At 51.3% G+C, this 13635-nt stretch overlaps 1 protein-coding gene across 1 annotated transcript; it reads left to right on the forward strand.

Moving 5' to 3' along the window:
• The first annotated feature begins 777 nt into the window (after positions 1 to 777).
• Positions 778 to 3808, forward strand: marveld3 (MARVEL domain containing 3). Its single transcript, XM_056279064.1, has 3 exons — positions 778 to 1131; positions 1264 to 1364; positions 2895 to 3808. The coding sequence occupies exons 1-3, from the start codon at positions 782 to 784 to the stop codon at positions 3503 to 3505; spliced, it is 1062 nt and encodes a 353-aa protein (XP_056135039.1). The 5' UTR covers positions 778 to 781; the 3' UTR covers positions 3506 to 3808.
• The last annotated feature ends 9827 nt before the right edge of the window (positions 3809 to 13635 follow it).

Consider the following 13635-nt stretch of genomic DNA (forward strand, 5'->3'; position numbering starts at 1 on the left):
GGGGAGACACCACAGGTCACCAGACACGCCGGAGACGGGGAGACACCACAGGTCGACAGACACGCCGGAGACGGGGAGACACCACAGGTCAACAGACACGCCGGAGACGGGGAGACACCACAGGTCAACAGACACGCCGGAGACGGGGAGACACCACAGGTCAACAGACACGCCGGAGACGGGGAGACACCACAGGTCACCAGACATGCCGGAGACGGGGAGACACCACAGGTCAACAGACATGCCGGAGACGGGGAGACACCACAGGTCACCAGACATGCCGGAGACGGGGAGACACCACAGGTCAACAGACACGCCGGAGACGGGGAGACACCACAGGTCACCAGACATGCCGGAGACGGGGAGACACCACAGGTCAACAGACATGCCGGAGACGGGGAGACACCACAGGTCACCAGACATGCCGGAGACGGGGAGACACCACAGGTCAACAGACACGCCGGAGACGGGGAGACACCACAGGTCAACAGACATGCCGGAGACGGGGAGACACCACAGGTCAACAGACACGCCGGAGACGGGGAGACACCACAGGTCAACAGACATGCCGGAGACGGGGAGACACCACAGGTCAACAGACACGCCGGAGACGGGGAGACACCACAGGTCAACAGACATGCCGGAGACGGGGAGACACCACAGGTCAACAGACACGCCGGAGACGGGGAGACACCACAGGTCAACAGACATGCCGGAGACGGGGAGACACCACAGGTCAACAGACATGCCGGAGACGGGGAGACACCACAGGTCAACAGACATGCCGGAGACGGGGAGACACCACAGGTCACCAGACATGCCAGAGACGGGGAGACACCACAGGTCAACAGACATGCCGGAGACGGGGAGACACCACAACACCGACGCCGACGCCGAACCGACGGGACACAGGGAGGCCGACGCTCCACATCACACACACCCCTCCTCGTCTGACGAGGAGGAGTCCATGAACGACCGAGACCAGAGGAGGGTTAAGGGGCAGGAGAGGGCTTCTGGAAATGCCAGACGGGGGAGACAAAGACCCCCCTCCGACAGACAGAGGGACGTGACACCTGCCTCCCACCCGAACCAACCCGCTCCCACCAGCGGCCGTCCGGGGCCCTCCTGCACGTGAGAGAACACGTACTTCCAACACACCAGCCGGCGCCCCTGACGCCACCTGCCGTGGCGTCAGGGGCGCCGGCTGACACGCCACGGTCCCGTCCCAGCAAAGTGTAACGCTGCTGCCGTTGTGTCTCCTAGGGCCCGAGAGCGTCCGGCGTCTCCCCCCGAACGGCGGCGACACGACGCACAACACAAAGCAGCGCCGCTCTACAACCTCCGATACGTCCTGACCGCCAGAGGCAAGTGAAGTGTGCTTGTTACCCTGCGGGGCCACAGAGGTCGTAACCGAGAATTAAACACTTTGATTTTTCTTCTTTTTTTGGGGGGGGAGGGGGTTTCTCCCCTTTTTCTCCCCAGTTGTAGCCGGCCAATTACCCCGCTGTCCCGAGCCGTCCCGGTCTCTGCTCCACCCCGTCTGCCGATCCGGGGAGGCCTGCAGACCACCACATGCCTCCTCCCATACATGTGGAGTCACCAGATCACTGCAACAATACAATGAGAAAATAAAGTGTCTTTCTTCCTTTCTCTTTCTTCCTTTCTTCCTTTCTTTCTTCCCTTCTTTCTCTCTTTCTTCCTTTCTTCCTTTCTTTCTCTCTTCGTTTCTTTCTCTCTTTCTTTCTCTCTTTCTTTCTTTCTTTCTTTCTTTCTTTCTTCCCTCCTTTCTCTCTTTCTTCCTTTCTTCCCTTCTTTGTCTTTCTTCCTTTCTTCCTTTCTTTCTCTCTTTCTTTCTCTCTTTCTTTCTCTCTTTCTTCCTTTCTTTCTCTCTTTCTTTCTTCCCTCCTTTCTCTCTTTCTTCCTTTCTTCCCTTTTTGTCTTTCTTCCTTTCTGTCTCTCTTTCTTCCTTTCTTCCTTTCTTTCTCTCTTTCTTTCTTCGCTCCTTTCTCTTTCTTCCTTTCTTCCCTTCTTTGTCTTTCTTCCTTTCTTTCTCTCTTTCTTCCCTTCTTTGTCTTTCTTTCTCTCTTTCTTCCCTTCTTTCTGTCTTTCTTCCTTTCTTCCCTTCTTTGTCTTTCTCTCTTTCTTCCTTTATTTCTCTTTCTTCCCTTCTTTCTTCCTTTCTTTCTCTCTTTCTTCCCTTCTTTCTGTCTTCCTTTCTTTCTCTCTTTCTTCCTTTCTTTCTCTCTTTCTTCCCTTCTTTCTGTCTTCCTTTCTTCCTTTCTTTCTCTCTTTCTTCCTTTCTTTCTCTCTCTCTTCCTTTCTTTCTCTCTTTCTTCCTTTCTTCCTTTCTTTCTCTCTTTCTTCCTTTCTTTCTCTTGCTTCCTTTCTTCCCTTCTTTCTGTCTTTCTTTCTGTCTTTCTTCCTTTCTTTCTCTCTTTCTTCCTTTCTTTCTCTCTTTCTTCCTTTCTTTCTCTCTTTCTTCCTTTCTTTCTCTTTTTCTTCCTTTCTTCCTTTCTTTCTCTCTTTCTTCCTTTCTTTCTCTCTTTCTTCCTTTCTTTCTCTCTTTCTTCCTTTCTTTCTCTCTCTCTTCCTTTCTTTCTCTCTTTCTTCCTTCCTTTCTTCCTTTCTTTCTTCCTTTCTTTCTCTTGCTTCTTTTCTTCCCGTCTTTCTGTCTTTCTTTCTCTCTTTCTTCCTTTCTTTCTCTCTTTCTTCCTTTCTTTCTTTCTTTCTCTTTCTTCCTTTCTTTCTCTCTTTCTTCCTTTCTTTCTCTTTTTCTTCCTTTCTTTCTCTCTTTCTTCCTTTCTTTCTCTCTTTCTTCCTTCCTTTCTCTCTTTCTTCCCTTCTTTCTCTCTCTCCGAGTGCAGGATTAACCCTGTGTCCGTCCTGTGTCTCAGGCCTCTGCCAGGTGATGGAGGTGTTCGTGAATCTGCTCATCGTCATCTGTGCTGGCTTGCCGTACAGCAACGCGGGGGGCTACCGGGACCTGGCCAGCCTCGGGGGACTCTACCATTACTACTACGGCGGCGCCAACGCCTTCACCGGGGCGGACGCCGCCAGGGTGAAGGAGCTGGACCGGCTCTTCCACCAGCTCAAGCGGCCGCCGTACGTCTTCGCCATGGCCTGCGGCGGCGCTCTGTTGGGTTATGCCTGCCTGGCGCTCGCCCTGGGCGTGTTCAGGGTCCCGTACCGCTGGCCCCCGGTGCTGCTGGCAGAGGCCGCGCTGAACCTCCTGATCGGCCCGGGCTACGTGCCGGCCGTGGCGTTCTACTTCGTCAAGCTAAAGGAGACGTACGACCACGCCGTTTGCCAGGAGCGAGAGCGCCTCTACAAGAGTAAAGGTCACCGCGGCTTCGAGTGCCAGTTCCACGGGACGGACATCGCCGGGGGTCTCTTCGGCGTCCTGGGGGCTGTGGCGTTTGTCTGCGGCGCCGTGCTCGCCGTGCGGGCTTTCAGGTCAGTGCGCGAGTTAAAGAAGCGGCCCTGGAGAGAGGAGGGCCGTCTGTGAGGGGCCGCTTCAGGCTGCAGCAGAGTCGAACAAAACAACGTAAAGGAGGAGCGGCGAAGGTCCCGCGCTCCACACACACACACACACACACACACACACACACACACACACAGGCAGGGTGGTCTTCTGTGTTTACAGGAGTCACACGTCGTTACACAAAACGTGACTCGGTGTTGCCCAGTCGGCTCTGTTCGGGTGTTCTGTTGGCAGTACGGCTGTAACGGTGCCGTTCAGCATTCCTGCTCTTTTTTAGCTGTTTTACTTCCTTTGTTACTGTTTTCCATTTATTAATAAAGTGCTGGAACACCTGGCCTCTTGTGACGCGCTTCAATGCCTCTCCGGGATTGATTATGAAGTAGAAATATACGTATTATAGTAGAAATATACCTATATTGATTATGAAGTAGAAATAGACATATTATAGTAGAAATATACTTATATTGATTATGAAGTAGAAATATACTTATTAGAGTAGAAATATACTTATATTGATTATGAAGTAGAAATATACTTATTATAGTAGAAATATACTTATACTGATTATGAAGTAGAAATATACTTATTATAGTAGAAATATACTTATAGTAGAAATATACTTATATTGATTATGAAGTAGAAATATACGTATTATAGTAGAAATATACTTATTATAGTAGAAATGTACTTATAGTAGAAAGATACTTAGATTGATTATGAAGTAGAAGTATACTTATTATAGTAGAAATATACTTCTATTGATTATGAAGTAGAAATATACTTATTATAGCAGAAATATACTTATTATAGTAGAAATATACTTAGATTGATTATGAAGCAGAAATATACTTGTTATAGTAGAAATATACTTGTTATAGTAGAAATATACTTATTATGAAGTATAAATATACAAGTGTCTACCATTTCTGAAGTATTAAACTTCATCCAGGACTCAGTCTGGTATTTAGTAAGACTACAGATCACTGCACGGTTGCAGAGCATCTCGGCAAACTCGTTCTCTTCAGTGAGTCGGCTCTGTGCATGATGGTAGTCCACCGACTTCCGGTTTCTACCAGCTTCCTGTTTGTTGGCGTGTGCTGTTGATGATGGCATATTTGTCGCGATGCCTGCAAGATTTACCATGGATAAATGTCAACCACATGCACACCACCGTCCACACACTTCCACCTGCACCTCCCAGCACACTTCCACCTGCACCTCCCAGCACACTTCCACCTGCACCTGCCAGCACACTTCCACCTGCACCTCCCAGCACACTTCCACCTGCACCTCCCAGCACACTTCCACCTGTACCTCCCAGCACGCTTCCACCTGCACCTCCCAGCGCACTTTCACCTGCACCTCCCAGCACACTTCCACCTGCACCTCCCAGCACCCTTCCACCAGCACCTGCCAGCACACTTCCACCTGCACCTCCCAGCACACAGGTTAAAAGTCTCAAGTTGTACATATCAAGTGATGTCCACAAGTCCCTCCTTCCCTCCGTCCTCTCATCCTCATAACTGTGGACGTCACTTGATAGGTACAACTTGAGACTGTTCACCCGGTTGTCTGGTAGGTGCAGGTGGAAGTGTGCTGGGAGGTGCAGGTGGAAGTGTGCTGGCAGGTGCAGTGCAGGTGGAAGTGTGCTGGGAGGTGCAGGTGGAAGTGTGCTGGGAGGTGCAGGTGGAAGTGTGCTGGGAGGTGCAGGTGGAAGTGTGCTGGGAGGTGCAGGTGGAAGTGTGCTGGTAGGTGCAGGTGGAAGTGTGCTGGGAGGTGCAGGTGGAAGTGTGCTGGGAGTTGCAGGTGGAAGTGTGCTGGCAGGTGGAAGTGTGCTGGGAGGTGCAGGTGGAAGTGTGCTGGGAGTTGCAGGTGGAAGTGTGCTGGCAGGTGGAAGTGTGCTGGTAGGTGCAGGTGGAAGTGTGCTGGTAGGTGCAGGTGGAAGTGTGCTGGGAGGTGCAGGTGGAAGTGTGCTGGGAGGTGCAGGTGGAAGTGTGCTGGGAGGTGCAGGTGGAAGTGTGCTGGTAGGTGCAGGTGGAAGTGTGCTGGCAGGTGCAGGTGGAAGTGTGCTGGCAGGTGGAAGTGTGCTGGGAGGTGGAAGTGTGCTGGGAGGTGCAGGTGGAAGTGTGCTGGGAGGTGCAGGTGGAAGTGTGCTGGGAGATGGAAGTGTGCTGGGAGGTGCAGGTGGAAGTGTGCTGGGAGGTGCAGGTGGAAGTGTGCTGGGAGGTGGAAGTGTGCTGGGAGGTGCAGGTGGAAGTGTGCTGGGAGGTGCAGGTGGAAGTGTGTGGACAGTTGTGTGCATGACGTTGACATTCATCCATGGTAAGTCTTGCAGGCATCGCGACAAATATGCCATTGTCGATAGCACACGCCAGCATACAGGAAGTTGGTATGACCGCTGCAGTAGAAACCGGAAGTCAGTGGACTACAGTTATGCACAGAGCCGATTGCAGAGGAGAAGGAAAGCAACGATATGTATGGACCACAGCACTGACAGCAAAACTGCTGTGGCCCGGACCTGCCCCACACCCGACACTTCCATCCGGCCCACATACCGCGTGGAATGATGGCACTTGGGCACCACCCCTTTTGCCAGATCTGGGCCAGAACCAAGCCATAGCAATGCTGCATGTGCCACATACTTGCCAAAGGTGGCCCATATTTGTTGTGTGATATTTGGGCCATATTCACCATTTACCACACGGGCCACTTCAGGGTCACATCCAGACCACATGTTGCCCAGAGCGCCGCATCTTTGCCAGAAAAGGCCACATTTGATTCGGCATATTTGGGCCATATTTGTTGTTATACATGTGGGCCACTTCAGGCTCACATCCGTTTTGTTAGGGCCAGAAGAAGACCAGCAGTGCCGCATCACTGCCTGAAGTGGCCCACATCCGGATGCTGTCTGGGATAAGTCTGCGAACCAGACAGGTCAGATTTCTGCAGCACTTCATCTTCATGGGATTAAACATTATTAGCTCAAGATGAAAACAAAAAAAAATCAAAATACATCTTTGAGGGCGGCACGGTGGCGCAGTGGTTAGCGCGGTCGCCTCACAGCAAGAAGGTTTTGGGTTCGAGCCCCGGGGTAGTCCAACCTTGGGGGTCGTCCCGGGTCGTCCTCTGTGTGGAGCTTGCATGTTCTCCCCGTGTCTGCTGGGTTTCCTCCGGGGGTCCGGTTTCCTCCCACAGTCCAAAGACATGGAGGTCAGGTGACTCGGCCGTATGAAACTGTCCCTAGGTGTGTGTGTGTGTGTGTGTGTGTGTGTGTGTGATGGCCTGTCCAGGGTGTCTCCCCGCCTGCTGCCCAGTGGCTGCTGGGTTAGGCTCCAGCATCCCCACGACCCTGTGAGCAGGATAAGCGGTTCAGATAATGGATGGATGGATGGATGGATGAAGGATGGATGAATGGATGGATGAAGGATGGATGGATGAAGGATGGATGGATGGATGAAGGATGGATGAATGGGTGGATGGATGAAGGATGGATGGATGAAGGATGGGTGGATGGATGGATGAAGGATGGATGAAGGATAGATGGATGAAGGATGGATGGATGGATGAAGGATGGATGGAATACCTCTTTGAACATAGTGGAGGAAAAGGCCGTTTTTGGAGGATGTTTATCTGCATGAGCTGGTCCTCAAATGAAAGGTGGGCACAACGGGTTTCACAGTATAAACTTTTATTGCTACTCGGCTTCAAGTGAATGAAAAATACAGGTTTTCTGCTCCGGACTCGTCATAGCAGCGTTTCAAACAACTCGGCGCCCAGCCTCGGCCTCTCGGGGCTGGAGGGAGTAAGTCCAGTTCTGGCTGACAAACAGCAAAAGTGCTCGGTTAGTCCTGGAGGGACACACACCTCCTCACTAAACACCCCCCCCCCACACCCACACCCACACACACACACCTCAGTCTGCATGCTAACATGAAAACATAGAAAACATAAAGATCTGCTCCACCTTGGTACAAAGACACCACACCTGGTATGCTCTGTTATACAGGACATGCGTTTAACATGAAACACAGCGGGGATCGGACCCCCGGCGTACCGTGACGCGGGGCACTTCAGCATCTTTCTAAGTGGTGGAGAAGGAAATATAAATCTGCATGAAACAATGGAAGTACAAAAATAAACCTCAGCTTCTTGGCATTGAGAGGAAATATTCCACGCGCCTCTGGGAAATAACAGGCAGGAAGGACGGACGGCGAGATCACGTGATGGCTACTTTGGTCACATGTTGAACGACAAGGAGCTTCTGCTACCACGATCCAGTCTGTTACGCAACAGCATGCACACACACACACACACACACACACACACACACACGCACGTCTCCTTGGGAGAAGAAAAGATCATTTATGGTGAATAAAGGACTTGGCAACTGAAAACATGTTCACCATGTTCATAAGCACACACGCCCCGCCCACGCAGGCTCTTCACGCCCCGCCCACGCAGTCTCTCCACACCCCGCCCACACAGGTTCTTCACGCCCCGCCCACGCATGCTCTCCACGCCCCGCCCACGCAGGCTCTTCACGCCCCGCCCACGCAGGTTCTTTACGCCCCCCCACACAGGTTCTTCACGCCCCGCCCACGCAGGCTCTCCACGCCCCGCCCACGCAGGCTCTTCACGCCCCGCCCACGCGGGCTCTCCACGCCCCGCCCAGCAGGTGGTGGCGTGGTACTCCACCCCTCCACTAACGTCTTAAAGGGTTGTAATCCAATCAGTGCACGTTACTGTACCCTGCACGTCCCTGTGCTGCGTGTAGACGTGCAGGCTCCGTAGGTACAGACAGACAGGCAGACAGGCAGACAGACAGGCAGGTGACCGAGTCCTCTGTCGGTGGTTGGGGTTTCCGTAAGTCCTCCACACTAGTCACGTCTGCAGCGCCGCACGGCGACAACAGAACAACCCCAACAGCGTACTGACGTAACACGAATGCACGCACGAAGAGTCAAACCTGGCCGGCCTACGTCATGCTGCTTCTTCTTCTTCTTCTTCTTCGTCTGTTTTGGCTTCACATGACACAGGTGAAACGCACTGAGCTGCAGCACAGGTACACAACTCTGACTTGGCAAACCGCTGGGAGCGACCGGAGAGATGGCAACGCTAGGGACGCAGTGATACGTCATAGGACTGAATAAACAATGGCGCACACACACACACACACACACACACACACACACACACACACACACACACACACACACACACACACACACACACACACACAGTCCATCAGTTAATTATATATTGATTTTTTTCCAGAGATGAAGAAACAGGATCCTTCTAGTCTTGTTAGTTAGAATGAGACCGTGAGACACACACACACATATATATATACATATATATATATATACGTGTGTGTGTGTGTGTGTATATACATACATATATATCCGAGATACACATATATACAGATGACACTTGCATATTTGTATAAGGGAGTTTGCAGCGACTTGTGAGCAGTACCGCTTCATAAAGAGCTCGTGTCCGTCTCTCCTTGCAAACTGTGCTGAGGAGAAGCGCCTCCCCCTGGCCGACAGCTCGGAGACGCAGTGTGAAAATGCCAGATGTGTGTCAGTATTCATGAAGGTCAACCTTCAGCGGCCTTTCTCAGTGCCCTCACGGGTCCTTCCTCCACCCGGCAGCGCTTCACATCGAGTTCTCTGTGCAAGGTGCTTTCTGTAAACTACTAGAGGCTGCTGCGAGCAAGGTGACGGCCGCCACCGAAACTGTCGCCCGTCATCCTCTCACCTCACCCTCTCATCCTCTCATCTCATTGTCTCATCGTCTCATCGTCTCAGACAAGTCTGACCTGTTAAGTGAGGTCAGGTCAGTTACCAGGCGCATCACAAACTAGCGCGTGTTGGTTGAGCGCTGGAAACACTGTGCAACATGGGATTCATTCTGAAGTCAGTGCTGTTAATCTAATATTAAATATCTATTCCCCAGAAACCCCTCATAGGGCTTCCAGTGAATGAGGTTTGGATTGTGTCAGTGTTTTTGACAGGCTGAACAATTTAGTGCATCTTCTGCTACCTCACAAAGTGACCACATTCTGAAGAAAAGCAACCGTTGATGCTAGCTGTAGCGGTTTCTCCTGGTTTTGCGGTACAGCGCCTCAGGAAGGTCTCTGTTCTCTGTTGGACACGATGGGAGAAAGTGACAACGGTGGCGAGTCCCGTCCTCTGACAGGCTTGACCACATTAAGACTTTCAGATACACTGTCTTTTGTTGTTTGTTTGTTTGTTTGTTGACTCCTCCCGCCCCAATTGTATCCGGCCAATTACCCCGCTCTTCCGAGCCGTCCCGGTCTCTGCTCCACCCCCTCTGCTGATCCGGGGAGGGCTGCAGACTACCACATGCCTCCTCCCATACATGTGGAGTCGCCAGCTGCTTCTTTTCACCTGACAGTGAGGAGTTTCACCAGGGGGGACATAGTGTGTGGGAGGAGCACGCTATTCCCCCCAGTTCCCCCTCCCCCACCCCCACCCTGAACAGGCGCCCCGCCCAACCAGAGGCGCTAGTGCAGTGACCAGGACACACACCCACATCCAGCTTCCCACCCGCAGACATGGCCAATTGTGCCTGTAGGGACGCCCGACCAAGCCGGAGGAAACACGGGGATTCGAACCGGTGATCCCCGTGTTGGTAGGCAACGGAATAGACCGCCACACTACCCAGACGCCACGGACTGTCGGATACAGTCATCAATCAGCAAAAAACAGCCTTCAAATATCTTAATAACAGACGCAATTTGAGATACTTCTTAATTACAGACTGAAGGGGCCTCTATAACGTCAACATAATTATTCTAATTATTCATTATCTCTAAGAAAACACACTGCACTTTGAACATTATTTAGAAGGGCCTCGCACACGTGTTCACCTAAAGCCAGAGATACTGGCAGACGGGCCCGGCAGCAACGACTTGATCAAGAAAGTGCTGCTGTCAGGGTACGTGGGGGGTGGGGATAAATAACAATACAGACGTGTGGATGACATGTGGTCACAAACGACGGCAACGTTTTCCTTTCAATTATGCACCATTTTGGCTCTGAACTCACTGGGATTTTTTTTATCATATACGTATATATATATATATGTTTGGACAGCAATTCAGAAGGGCTCATTCGAGCTAGGAATACTTTCAGACAGGTATCCGGACATCAGCACTGAAGCAGACTAAGTGAAGGACCTGCTGGCCGTGGTTTCGTTCTATTCTGATGAGACCGGACAGACGCTGAGAACTATTTTCTGCGAAAATACTCAGCAAAAAAATCCAACCATAACTTTCCCCGTCATGTAAATGCAGTTGTATTTTCCTAAGCTGTTCTACTTCTATGAGCATTTATACCGCCTGATTTGCTTTCCTTAAACCACCGGGTAAGGCCTTACAGCCCAGAGCCCTTGACGGAGGCTGGCCTCAGCACATTCAGTTGGACAGCAGGTGAGAAAGGCTGAGTGAGAATAGAAGACATCTTTGACACAGCAAGAGCCAAAACTCCTCATTTTAAAGAGGCCATATCATGCTCATTCCAGCTCATTCCAGCTCTCTCTCTCTCTCTCTCTCTCTCTCTCTCTCTCTCTCTCTCTCTCTCTCTCTCTCTCTCTCTCTCTCTCTCTCTCTCTCTCTCTCTCTATATATATATTTATTTTATTTTGAGATACTTTATTGATCCCCGTAGGGAAATTCCGCTCTCCATTTAACTCATCCTAGCTGTGTAGCTAGGAGCGGGGGGCAGCCGCCGTGCAGCACCCGGAGACCAACTCCAGTTCTTTTTGCCTTGCCTCGGTCAGGGGCACAGACATGAGTATTAACCCTAACATGCATGTCTTTATTGATGGTGGGGGAAACCGGAGCACCCGGAGAAACCCCACTGCAGACACAGGGAGAACATGCAAACGCCACACAGAGGACAACCTGGGATGACCCCCAAAGTTGGACTACCCCGGGGTTCAAACCCAGGAGCTTCTTGCTGTGAGGTGACAGCGCTAACCACTGCACCGCCATTTTTATTCTGGGGCTCCACTAAAGTAGCTTTGCATGATTCACAGTTAAAAAAAAAACTTATTTAACTTATACTAGCTTTGGGTAGTGACTGAAAGAGTGAGATCGCAGATACAAGCAGATGAAATGAGTTTCCTCTGTAGGGTGTCTGGACTCAGCCTTAGAGATAGGGTGAGGAGCTCGGACATCCGGAGGGAGCTCGGAGTAGAGCCGCTGCTCCTTCGCGTCGAAAGGAGGCAGTTGAGGTGGTTCGGGCATCTGATTAGGATGCCTCCTGGGCGTTTTCCTTTGGAGGTTTACTGGGCACGGCCAACTGGGAGGAGACCTCGGGGTAGACCCAGAACTTGCTGGAGGGACTACATGTCCAGTTTGGCCTGGGAACACCTTGGGATCCCCCAGGAGGAGCTGGAGGGCATTGTTGGGAGAGGGACGTCTGGAGTGCCCTACTTAGCTTGCTGCCACCGCGACCCGACCCCGGAGAAGCGGCTGATGATGAATGAATGAATGGCTCTTTATGCAGCACCTCAGTTCATCCCCCTATCTGAAACAAGCAGTTTTAGCTGTCTCTTTAAGGCCCCCTTCCCTAAAAGCCCACTGCTTTCTTCTGATTGACCAACTTCCGGAGGGCTATCGAGCGGTGGCACTCAGTCTGTGTGAGCACTGCCTCATCCTCTTGCCGGAGTTGAGGTGTTGAGGGCTGCCTTAACTAGCCATTTGGCAGGGATTATGAAAATGTGTTACATAGCGACGTAGCTAAGTAACAGAAGAAAACGCTGGACTACAAACGAGGCATTTCAGGCCGTGTTTCCTGTTGGAGAGAATAACTCCATTTGGCATGGACTTTGGGCTTTGTAACTCTGCAGACATTTTACATGCACCTCCCAGCTTTATAACACACTAAAGGAAGGGGAAAAATCCAAAAAGCATGATATGGCCTCTTTAACACTGATGCTCTCATCTCCAAATACAGCCAGACAGTCAGGGAACTCTGGGCTGAGTATAATATGGTAGGCACTTTTTAACCTGTCAGTCAAAGTGTTTTTATTCCAGGACCTGAGAGACCACAGAGCCCCCACGAAGGAGACCTCAGACATTATGAATTACCACTCTCAACAGGCCGCTACAGTACGCACCTTTTAGTTTTACTCAACTTTCCAAAATAAACGGAAATGTTGCCGAGATGTTCTGCAGTGTTTAACATGTGAGGTACTCTAGTTCAGCCCCAGAAGCTTATTTTGGCCGATAAAGTCCACCTTTATTTATCGAAATTTATGTCACTGGGCATGGTCACCAGAGATACTCAACGCTGTTTCACGAGATTCACAGAGATGTACACGAATGCTTCAAGGTAACCCAGAACCATCACGTCCTCTTGAAAGGTCTCAGTGGTAACTTTTGAACTGGAACATCACCAGAGAGATCTGCTCCATGCTCCATTCTTCTGGCATGGAACAGCTGTAGGGTCGACTCCACGTTTTACTGTGCTGTGGTCTTACCCTTCTAAAGGGCAGTGTCGTAGACCTCCTGCTGTATGATAGAAGTGGGGGTGTGTGGATGATCCCACACAGGTTCTCTGATGGAGGGGGGTGTGGAGGGTCTGGGGGGGCCTGGGACAAGCGTGCCATGGCCTCTCAGCTGTTCCCTGACCTCCTGCTCCAGACTAGGGGGAACAATCAGCTGGTCCTCGGGGTCCTGCTGAGCCGGAGCTGTAAAGTAACCTGACTTCTTTTTTGGGGCTTCCAGGGCCACCTCGATGAGATTATGGCTGTCCTCCGGGACCACCACTGAGCCATTGGACAGCTTCTTCCCAAAGAGGCTGGAGGTGGACGGTGACTTCTTCAGGTCAGAAATCTCTCTCCCACAAACCGCCAGCAGGCAGCCATTGGTTGCAGACACCACCACACTGTTCTGCCGGCGCATCTTCCCATTGGGATAGTTAGAGCCTCGCCTCTCAACACCCAGTTCTTTGGGGCTCTTTGGGGTCCCTGACCGTAGCTGGAAAGCACAGCAGTGAATGTCCACCTCCACCTCCAGCTTGCTGCCATTAGAGATCACGCCCTGGAGTGGCACTTCGTCATCGCTGTCCAGCCCATTGTCAGACTGGTTGCTGGAGAAGGCAGCACAGGAGGGCTGTCGT

Source organism: Lampris incognitus, chromosome 4, assembly GCF_029633865.1.
Source record: "Lampris incognitus isolate fLamInc1 chromosome 4, fLamInc1.hap2, whole genome shotgun sequence".
Taxonomy (NCBI): domain Eukaryota; kingdom Metazoa; phylum Chordata; class Actinopteri; order Lampriformes; family Lampridae; genus Lampris; species Lampris incognitus.

Excerpts from the sequence above, each read along its gene's own strand:
- marveld3 (XM_056279064.1), top strand. The coding sequence starts at position 782 with ATGCCGGAGACGGGGAGACACCACAGGTCACCAGACATGCCAGAGACG. Across the intron at positions 1,132-1,263 it reads CGTCCGGGGCCCTCCTGCAC|GGCCCGAGAGCGTCCGGCGT; the intron begins GTGAGAGAACAC and ends TGTGTCTCCTAG. Across the intron at positions 1,365-2,894 it reads ATACGTCCTGACCGCCAGAG|GCCTCTGCCAGGTGATGGAG; the intron begins GCAAGTGAAGTG and ends CCTGTGTCTCAG.